Source organism: Chelonia mydas, chromosome 25, assembly GCF_015237465.2.
Source record: "Chelonia mydas isolate rCheMyd1 chromosome 25, rCheMyd1.pri.v2, whole genome shotgun sequence".
Lineage (NCBI taxonomy): Eukaryota > Metazoa > Chordata > Testudines > Cheloniidae > Chelonia > Chelonia mydas.
Genome location: NC_057858.1, coordinates 13417342 through 13428210, shown reverse-complemented (window position 1 = coordinate 13428210; position 10869 = coordinate 13417342). Strand labels below are relative to the sequence as shown.

General features: G+C 57.5%; 1 protein-coding gene across 2 annotated transcripts in view; it reads left to right on the top strand.

Moving 5' to 3' along the window:
* The first annotated feature begins 2597 nt into the window (after positions 1–2597).
* Positions 2598–10869, top strand: part of YJEFN3 (YjeF N-terminal domain containing 3) — a 47779-nt gene continuing 39507 nt past the window's right edge. Inside the window, exons 1-2 of one of the 2 annotated variants that reach the window (XM_043535861.1) lie at positions 2598–3284; positions 4268–4486. In XM_043535861.1, the coding sequence (XP_043391796.1) occupies positions 4431–4486 (56 nt within the window). In that variant the 5' untranslated portion in view covers positions 2598–3284; positions 4268–4430. Of the gene's footprint in view, positions 3285–4264; positions 4487–10869 lie in introns of both variants that reach the window. The other variant, XM_037885725.2, reaches the window with a different exon arrangement.

The following is a 10869-nucleotide window of genomic DNA, read 5'->3' as shown; positions in this document are numbered from 1 at the left end:
TTACTAGAACTGCATTAAGCTATCCCAGGACACCCTCCTCTTGGGGGAGCTGCTCTTACCATGCCAAAGAGTTCTTTTTGCTTAACCCAGTTCCCCAGAACGTCATACTGGCCCTAGGACTTCCTTCCCAGCGTAACTGCAGCTACACGAGGGCTTCCGCTGGCACAACTATGGTTACGGGGGTGACTTTTTTACCCCCAACCCTAACCCACACAGCTACGCCAGTAAGGGTATGTCTGCACTGGAGCTGGCAGCGTGATCTGCAGCGTGTGGAGACATGCCGGTGCTAGCTTTAATCTATCTAGTTCACTAAAAATAGCAGAGAGGACACAATGGTGCGGGGCTTCACTGTGGGCTGCACAATCCCACCTGACACACACACCCCCACCCCTCCCCGTTTGTGCAGCCCATGCTGCCTGTTCCTCACTGCTATTTTGAGCGAGCGAGCTGGAGCATGGCTCGCGGGAGTACATATACATGAGCTGCCAATCACATGTCCGGCTTCAGTGTAGGCAGACTTAAAACAGTGACTTCAGTGAGACTTCAATCTGAGTGTCCAAGTCGCTTCTGAATATGTTGGTCCTTGTCTGTTGACTCGTTGGTTTCCCTTTCTGGCTCTCCCACCCTAGCACCTGCTCTGGTGCTTGGGCTGTAACTGCTGCAGGGCAAATTCTGTATCTAAATTGCACGTCCTTAGTAGTTTGCCGTGTTGGTTGCAGAAATGAGAGGGACAAGGTGGGGAAGGTGATCTATTTACCGAACCAACTTCTGCTGGGGAAAGAGACAAGCTTTTGAGCTCCACAGAGGTCTTCAGGTCCGGGTGCTTGCTGTAAGCTTGAAAGCTTGTCTCTTTCACCAGCAGAAGCTGATCTAATAAAAGATATTCCCTCTCCCACCGTGTCCCTTTTAGTTGACATTCAAGAAAAAAAAATCCCACCAGTTTCTATACAGATCAGGGCCTATAACCCTCTGCTTCTTTCAATGTTTGTTCCTTTCAACTGAGCCTAACCTGCCTGAAATGTCAACTTGAAATTCTTCGTGGGTGAGGGGAGCTTTCCAGCACAGCCCTCTAAGTATGTCCAGTCTTTCCTCTGCAAAATTGGGCTAGCAATGGAAGGCAGGTGTGGAAGGCTGCTACTTGGAGTGTTTTCGTTAGCTAATTGGCTAATATCTGCAAGTGCCAAGTACTGTGTTAGAGTTGTGTCTCGAGGTGCCAGCTGAGATCAAGACCCCAATGTGCTAGGGGCAGTACTGAGTGAGAGATAGTTCCTGCCTGGAAGACTTTGCAGTTTAAACATCCGAGAAAGAAATGCTGAGTTGGGGTGGGGAGAAGTGTTGTCCTCATTTTGCCTAGGTACGGAGACCCGGATTCTCAAAGGCATGGGCGTTGTGTACCTAAATACCTTTCGAGGATCTGGGCCAGAGAGATGTAGGCCAAAGTCGCCTGAAAAGTCTGATTCAGAGCTAGAAATTCAGCTTTCCTGAATTGCAGACCAAGGTCCTAACTGTGAGAGCAGTCTGCCTTGTACCATAGATGTGGGTGTGTAATGTAAAAGATGGGTTCCCCCTCCCACCCAGTGCAAGCCTGGGATTTTTCCCCTCCATCTGCAGAACCAAAGGGAACAAGTTGGCAATTAGTTAAGCGGAAAGAAGGGGGTGGTGAACTTACGAAGGAGGAAACCTCCATCCTTCTAAAAAAGGAAAAGATAAAACAAACCCCACTTCAAACTCCGCTCCAGTATTTTTAAAATGTAACCGAGATCAGGTCCATGAAATGCACGCGTCTCTCCAGCTGCCTGATTAAAGCCTCACTTTGAAACAACACGGCCACAATCTAATGAGTGCAGGAGAAAGTCAAGCTGGCAGACTGAATTTACGCTTATCCTTAACAGCAGGCAGAACGGCATGGAGGGAAATAACTAGGCTTTTGCGGCCTTTTAGCTTCTAGGAATTGTAGTGCAGGCCATTGTTGGGCTATTAAAGGACTGTGAGGGGGCTAAGAATGGGGGCTTGTTTTATGCAAATGCTGGAAAGAGCCATTCAAAGCCTAACCCACTTAGAAATGCATGTTAGCGCTGCCTACAGAACCCCAGTGCTTAGGGCCAGTACCTTAGCAGCTATCTACAGTCACCCCCGCCCCCCAAAATATTATAAGGATTTGTTAAAATGAATTTTGAAAAACAGGCAATTTTAAATTTATTTTAAGGACCCCCTTCCCCACCTTGTTGCTCTTTCAGTACCTCTATTGTCCTGGGCTTCTTTCCTAGTGGGAACTGCTGTTTTATCGACCCTTCTCAGCAGGAGGTGCTGTCCCCGGCTGATGCTAGGCTGCCTTTCCGCTGTGGTAACTGAAGCTTGCCCTTTGAGCGCATAGTGAAGCCTGGATCCTACAAACACTTATATACACATGCTTAATTTCACCCTCCCCATTTTAGGGACCGAGAGGGGAGATTTCTGACCGTGTTCTGCCCATACCCTCGCTGATGGCTGTGCTGATTCTGAATGCTCAGAATGCTGTGGCTGCAGCCTGCTGCTTCTGTCAGAGTCCAGGGCGGGGGCTGTGGGAAGAGCCTTGTTCAAGTGCAGAGAGGATGGGTTAACGGCCTGAACTTCAAGCATGGGAACAATAGCCCTGGTGCAGCTTGCGTGTCTGACAGTGAAGCACGTGTGCAAGTGTTTGCAGGACTGGGCTGAGCTGGGTGAAACTCACCCCCTGTGCAAGGAGCCAGCATACAGGCCAGGCTCCGGTAACTGCTCACAGCGACGGGGAGGTTGTCAGATCTTGGCTGTCCAGGCAGCAGCGTCCTCTTTGTTAAATCACCTCCCATCCGTAGGGGAGAGACTTTTCTTAGCAACTTACTCTGTGTTGTGGCGATTGGGGTCCCCTTCCTTTACAGGAGCAAATCCCCATCTACGCCCCTACCCAGGGAGCAGCCTGATTCCTTAGACTCTAGTAGCTGGGGCTTTGCCTAGTTCTAAATGATCCACCCCATGCTTTGGAGGAGGCTTATTGCAGGTGGAAGAGATCTTGCTGGGCCCAAGGGCGCAGGAACAATCAGTGAGCTGTCCCGGGGCCATTGCCTCTGGGGGGGAGGGACTTGGGGAAGGCCCCTCCCGCTCCCAAGGATCTGCTGGAGAAGGAGCCGTCTTCTCTGCAGAGCCGGAAGCCCATCCTGTCCACTGCTGCTCCCTCCCGCAAGCAGGGCTGCAGGCCTCCGAGGCCATTGGGGAACAGCTGCAGAGGGAAGGAAGACGGCTCGGAGCTGCGTTTTACAAGGAGCTCGGTGAGTGGCCCTGCTAGCTGCCCCGCTGGATTGTGGGGGACATAGTGCTTCAGGGTGGCTGTGTGGATCAGGACGGGATATGAGGGTTGCACCAGGCTGGGTGCATTGTGGGTGGTGGTAACGAGGTGGCTGCTTTCACCAGCTGAGCAAGGGCCCTTTCCAGGCGGCTTCTCTCTGGCTCTGCAGGTGCCTTGGGGAGCTAGAGCTCAGCTGAGGAAATGGCTATTGGTCTCTTCGCTGCAAACCATGCCCAGACCTCGAGTGGGTCTGAGTGGTGGGGGATGAAGGCTCCTTCAGGGGTTTGACTGACCCCACTAATCTCTCCTTATTTTATTGCCAGCCATGGCTGTGCTGGGTACCCCGTCCCAGGGCAGAACCTCCCCTGTGGCCTTGAGCCGGCTGCTGTACCTTACGCTGGAGTGTCAGTCAGGAGTGACTCCACTGCAGCCGAAGGGGTGACCCTGGTGTAAGGGCGAGCCGGGCTGGGCTCCCTTGCCCCTGGGAACTGCTCTGTGCAGGGCAGTTTGGAATCTACCGAGCTCCCGCCCTGGTGCTCATGGGGGTGAAGCCAGCACCAGGCTGAGCGCTCCGGCTCTCCCCACGCTCTGTGGCCAGTTGGGAATGGAGCACAGTGATGCAGGCTTCCCTCCAGGTGCCTCTTCATGCCTCTCTGTGGATGGGGAAACCCAATTCTAGCGGCTTGGCTGGCCCCTCTGCCCAGTCCCAATCTGTTCCATTTGTGATGGCAGGACAGTACTGAGACCTGCCAGCTCATTCCACCCCAGAGCGATGCCCCAGTTCCCTCGGGTGGGCATGACTCAACCTGGGGCACTCGCCATCTAAGGAGCAAACCCAGCCACGGGACTTGTTGAACTGCTCGATGGCCATGTGGGCTGGAAGGGGTTAACCAATTCCCCGTTTCCCATTGGGCGAGGGAGATTTTGCTTGTTCCTCCAACCAATCGCCCTCCTTCCCTGCAGCAGCTGCTGTCTCATGACTGGCTCGGTCTCCTGGAAGGTGGCTCTGCTCTCGAAGCCATAAAGAAGAGGAGCAGAGAAGCAGCAGCAGTGCAGGGAGCTCCAGCTGCTGGGAGCCAAGGCAGAGAGGGGGCAGCTGTACCCCCTGCCCCGTGCTGAGCCAGGGAAAATGAGCTGCCCGTCCACCCAGAGCGGGGAGCAGATTGAGCCGCTCAGGTACCTCAGGTGAGTGGAGCTGCAGGTGGGAGAGCAGCTGGGCTACAGGAAAGGGTCTCATGCTCGCTGGTGCTCCGGGCACTGTGGGATCGGAAGGTGCCCCAGTGTGAGCCCATGGGAAGGGACAGGACCCCCAGGCAGTTGGGAGCCTGCAGCTCCATCGCTGATGCAGAGTGGATTAGGGTGGGCAGGGAAAGTTTCTGCACGAGCAGGGGTGGCTGGAGCAGGTGCCCATGCTGCTGGTTGCCTGCCCGCACCTCTTTCTTGCTATTGTCGAGCTTGGGTTAGGAAGCTGAATTCCTGTTTGGCTCTTCAGGGCACAAGAGGCTGGATGCGGGCAGAGTGGGCGCAGCCTGGGCTAGCTTGCAAGGGAGCAGGCAGGACACAGCAGAGTTGCTGACCCAGAGGGGTTGGAGCCCTGGGGATGCTGGAGGGTTTGTTCCTGGACAGAGAAGAGAAAGTGCCACCCTCTGTCCTGATGTCCATGCCACAGCTGTTCTCAGGCATGGGCAGGGAATGGGCTTGCTGCAGCCCTGCCACTCTGCCCACTAGAACCCCCACTGCCATGCCCCGAGACACTAGTGTGAGGTGCAAGCCAGTGTTGGATGCTCTCCTCTGAGCCCCCTGCTGTGTGTCCCTGCCCTTCGTTGAGGCACTGGGATGCGGTTTGTGGGAGCCATGGGCATGCTGAGCTATTTCCGGTTCCCCAGGTGAGGCAGGGCTGCCTCAGTCCATGAGAGTGTGCCCTTCCTGGCCCTGGCTGGGGCACAATGGCTGACACTGGCTGCTGTTTCTGATCGCACCCTTTCCCTGTTGTCACCACACCCTTGAGGAGCTGGTCAGCGGGTGAGCTGTGCAGTTCTCGGGTGCTAGCTCTGGGCTGATCCGAGGGCAGCCAGTGCCAGGGCCGAGCACGCCCCTGGCTGTGTTAGTCAGGGCTGTATCTTGTGCCAGTGAGCCCCGTGAGTACTTCGGTAGCTGAAACGAGCAATTTCCACAGTTGACAGGTCCCGGGGCTGGTACAGAATCTTAATCGGCTGCACCTACTGGGGCATCCAGGGCCATCCAGCTGCCACCTTTGGCAGCAGTTGTTAGCCCCGTGTCCCTTGTCTCTGGTGCACTGGAGGTGTGGTAGCTCAGCAGGGCTGCCGGAGGTGTCCAGAGCACCAGGATGGTCTGGATTAGGGCAGTCGCTGTGATCTCACTGGGGAGCCCAGAGAGGGGTACCAGGGCCAAGGAGAGAGGAGACTTCCATTCTCTGTCCCTGGCGGGAGGATTGGCTGGGCCCCTCCACATTCAAGCAGAGGGGAGGCATGAAGGAAGCACAAGGTATGGCCCGCAGCCTCTGGGGGTGTCACCCAGCCCTGCCCCCACGTGCAGAGGGGCTGTCAGCTACTCGGGGCTCCTGGCCCTTCTCCTAGGGACACCTCTTCTGGGAAGGAGAGAGAAATCATGTGGCACTTGTATCAGGGACACAACGATGCACCTCAGCCTTCACGCTGACGGGACAGCCTGATGAGAGCTGTTCCCCATGGGCTGACCTAGAATGGGGCACACCTCAGAGCATCATCTCAAAGCCAGGATTACTGGGATGGGCCAGCTGGCATCACCCTGCCCTCTGGGAGGACCCACCTGCCAAGCACTCCTGGAATTGGGACCCTGAGCCTGCCCTCTTCCACTCCCAGCACTCGGAGAAAGCTGCTGCTGGAGCTGGAATATCCCCAGCTGGGCCAGGGCCCTGCTCAGATACCCGCTGCGCCCCTCCTGGGTGACTCCTGCAGGCTGGCCCGGGGCAGGTGGGGGGACCTTCTGTGTGCTGGGGACATGCCCCATCTGGACTCATAGCAGGGACAGAGACATCGCTGTCCTGGCTCTGATTGGTCCCTGCCCCAGGCTCTGCCCCCGCTGGTCCTGTTCTGTCTGCTGGGGTGGGGCAGCTTCCTCCTGAGTGGGGCCCCGAACAGTGCTCCATCCACCCAGGCCAGTGGCTCCTGCATGGCCAGATGCTCAGGAGGAGGGTGACCTCCCACTGCAGAGGCTGCGGCCTGGGGAGAAGAATCCAGTGTCCCTGCAGCAGATGGGGCTGGGGGAGCGCTGGCTGCGTCCTCTCCAGACCTGACTGCACAGGGAGGGTTGAACTGGCCAAGTCCTTGTGGGTGGGGCTGCGGGGAACCCTCGTCAGGGTGGACTCGGCCCTTAGGAAAGCTCTGGACCTGCAGCTGCCTCTTCAGCCTCCCAGCCGGCTGCACTGAAAGATGATACCAGTGCCCTCAAGATGGGACCCTGGCCTCACCCAGTGGGGGCAAGTGGCACCCTAGGGGCAGGGATGTTGTTTCCATGGTGCTAGCAGGACAGAACACGTGAGAGGAGATGCGGAAAGGGTGGAGGCAGTGTGGCCTAGGGGTTAGGGCTGCTGGCCTGGGGTTCGAGAGCCCGGGGTTCTATTCCCAGCTCTGCTACTGATCTTCTGGGTGACCCTGAGCATGTCCCTCCCCCTCCTGGTGCCTCAGTTTCCCCTCCCACTCTGTCTTTTCAGATGGTGAGCTCTTTGGGGCAGAGACTGCTGCTCACTGTCTGTGCAGCGCCTGGCATAGCAGGGCCCTGATCTCAGATAGGGCGACTATAATACACACACTAAATAACAGCCTAGGCTGATGGCACATTGGGCCTTCCCAGCAGTCTCCAGCCACCTGCTCCATCTGTCTTGGCATCAGTCTGCTCTGCCAGCTGCTAACTGGTGCTTCCGAAGAATGCAGCTTCCCCCTATAATGCTGCATCTCAGCACGCACAGAGCTGTGGCCAGTGAGGGGTTGTGATGGGACAAACTTCATCGCACATCCCGTCGCCAGCTGTCAGCTGCCTCACATGGATTCCAGGTAGCACTGAGTGCTGGTGGCACCTTCTCTCCTCTGGGCCTCCCAGGCTTCTCTTCTTCCTTGGCTGATGGGCCTGTGCTGTGGATGGAACAGCTCTGGGAACTGTCCAAGGTACAGACGGGGTTGGGGGGAGCCTGGGCAGATGCAGAACCGCTCAGCAGCCATTTCCAGATGCTCTGCTCCTGCTATGGGCGTGATCGGGTAAAAAGGTCCCTTTAGTGCCAGGTTGGGGGCCCCCCTGGTGGTACTGGGCTCCTGGCTGAGGCACGTCAGAGCTGAGCAAGCCCCCAGCAGGTGCAGTGCAGGGGAAAGTCTCTCCCCACACATCAGGGCTTCTCCAGGCGTGAGCACATGGTGAACCAGCCTGGGACGATGATACAATGAGCATCTTGAGCAGTCGCTCCCGCTCCTTGCAGCTCTGTTCTCCTGAGGCCCCTGGCACCAGGACATCGGCATGGTAGAACTGTGTGATTAATCAGGCTGGATCTAATCAACAGGCTCAGGTCATAATTACCATGTCTTCTTGGGGGCCCTCTCTGCTCTGTGTGTGGTGGAAATGTGTCTGCATTATAAACAAAGCTCTTTGCCAGCCTCCTCTGAGTGCAAGAGTAGGGAGCTCTAGGTTGGGAACGGGGATACCAGGGGCTGCGGGTCAGGATTGAAGAGCCATTTAATGCTGTTTCTGGTGTGAGAGACTTAGGCCGGGTCAGTGCTAGGGAAGAGTGGCTGGAGCAGTTATTTCAGCGTAGCTATACCAGCACATTCTCCTGGTGTAAATGCAGCTTATACTGGCAAAAAAAAAACAAAAAAACAAAAAACGGGGCTTTTGGACCAGTTCCCTGAGCAAAATACGCGATCCTTGTAAAAGCACTTCTGGGTGGGTCTCACTGCACCTGCCCTGGGGCTCTTCCTGGGTTAGAAATGTCACCAGTCAGCCCCCTAACAACCATGCTACCCCAGCAAAAGTGTCTTGTGTTGGTCCAGCCCAAGGTCTGGGGGCCTGGACACTGAGGGGGTTTGCAGATACGCTGCCCGCTGAGCTGGGAGCTCCAGCTCGGGGTGACCGTGTGGGCAGTGGACGTGGAAGGTTCTGGCTGGAGACCGAATCCTTCGTTACTCACTGAACCAGGGGGCTGGGCCAGTGTCCGCACAGCTCCCCCTGCCTGAGTCAAGGCCTGGGGACCATGCTGGACCTCTGACCTGAGCACAGAGGCTGGGAAGCAGCCAGGGCAGCCCCTAGCCCCCGTCTGGGCCGGGTATCAGGGACAAGGGTGACTCCATGTGGAAGCTTCTCGGCAGCTTGGCGCTGCTGCCTGCAGCCGGAGGCAGTGCGGCGTCCCGGATAATTGCAATGTGTTTAGCTGTAATTACAAAATTAAAAAGCGATTGAGGGGAGATGGATGGATGTGAAGGGGAGCTCGCTGTGAGAGGCAAACCCGGGCTTAGCTGAAAGAGGAACCTGCCCGTGGCGGCTGCTGCTGGGAGCGGAGCCATTTGGAGGCCTAGGCCTAGGGCTGGATAGCTGGGGGGCTGTGGCTCAGGATTGAGGGCACCTGCCTCACCCTGAATCCCGGTGCCCTGCCATGGTGTTACTTCCGTTCTGGTCAGTGCTCTGAGGCAGTGAGCCACCAGTGGGGTGGGGGGAAACTGCTGAGCCAGCTGGGGTGTGGCTGCCGGAGCCGTCCCTGCAGATGGACTGGAAGCAGGGATGGGTATCCCCGGTGGAGCCCTTCATCAGCTCTTGAGCTGCCTTTGGCTGCCAGCCACAGAGCTGCTTAAAATCTTGATGGCTTTGATCATCCCTCTGGCTGCTCCCGGGAATGGCCCTAAATGCTGCCGGGATCAATTGATGCTTGGCGCGGCCAGTTCTGCCTTGATACTTCCCCGTCGCTGCTGGGCCCACTCTTCTGGGGACTGGGAAAACGGATAGTGCTGGCCCCTGGGGTGTCTGCAGACATGGTCCTGCCCCCTTGTGGATTCCCTCCCCCCTCAAGGATTTTCCTGGGGCTGATCTCCCACCGTTCCCCTCCCCACCCCAATGGGATGTTGCTCTGGATATTTTAGTCCACCCTGGTGGGGACCGTCCCCCTGGCAGATGCTCTGACGTGCAGGGAGAGTGAATTTAGCCCAGGCAAAAGGGCCCTTGAGAGTCCAGAAATCCCTGAGCTCCTGCCTTTGCTCTGGCCCCAACCCTTAGCTTCAGGAAGAACCACGCAGCTCCCCAGTGCTATGGGGATAATGCCAGCGCAAGGCCTGGTGCCCACCGCATTCAGGACTGGTCAGCCCCGACCTCCCTCAGCCTCCTGGGGGTGGAGGAGGGGCTCAGAGCTGGAGCTGCTGCTGTTGCTACGGAAACTGCTTCCCGGGTATCCATGGATTCATCCAGCGTGTTTGCTGGTGGGCGCCCACCCAGCTCCCTCCTTGTCAGTGAGGGAGCAGAGACGGGCTGGCTGGGGGGCAGGGTTCTGGGGGTTGAACCAAGAGCCCCCCCCCCCAGCTCTTACCGTGACAACACCCAGGCTGCTCCCATGTCTCCTTGCCCAGGGCTGGGGTCAGAGCGTGTCTCGGGGGGGGCCTCGGTTTGTGATGGGGAGCACTGTGGGGGTTGGGGTGAGGCAGACGGGAACACCATGGGGGGCAGGGTCCTGGCTGGGCAATGCCGGGATGTGGATCCCCTGTCGCCAGGGGCTGAGGGTTAAAATAGGGGGATTATTTTTAACTGGTATCTCACAAACCCTGGGTATAGAATTGCAGGCCCTCCCCCCCCGCCCCCCCCGGCTGCCCCTGAATCCACCCTGTGGAGGAGGCGGTGGGAGAGGGGCCCTGCTCGTGCCCTTTGCATTTGTGCTGCGTCCATCTCCCCCTCCCCCAAAGGCCTCCCGGCATCTGCATTTCTGGCATTACGACAGGTTCCTGCTGGGCTCTCAGGCCCAATCCTCCCCGGGGTGGGTCCAGACATCTTCCCGTCCCACTGAGGGGACAGGGCAGCAGGGAGGGGCTGCCTGGCTGGCTGCTTTGCTTGCATGCTGGTCGTCCAGGGTTAAACTGCTTTTGGACCCTCGGGAGTCTCCATTTCCATTGCCTGTTCTGGGAGCTGATTAATCATTAATATGCCCCAGGTGGCAGCTCAGCCCTTAGACCTGTGCTCCGCTTCCAGAGGACGAGCCTGTCTCCATGTCTCCTGTAAGCCGGTTGCCACTGGGCTGGCAGCTGCCTCTGCACGTGCAAAGCAGCCTGACGGATGGACAGCACCTCCGGTGGGCGGCTCTCGCTGAGCCTGGCCCCGGTGCACTTTCAGCTCAGAGGATCTAGGTTGGCAAAGCGGTTCGAACCCAGAGTGAGCGGAGTCTGGGCCAATCAAGGTCCACTAGCATCAGGCGCGTCGACCCTCGGGCTTTGCGCTCCTGCCACTCGGTTGGCTGCAACCCCAGGGCGGAATGCGCCTCGCTTCAGGGCTTAATTTGTAATGAAAGAGGCGCTCGGGCTCCAGCCGTCTTTTTAACTTTCATAAGTGAG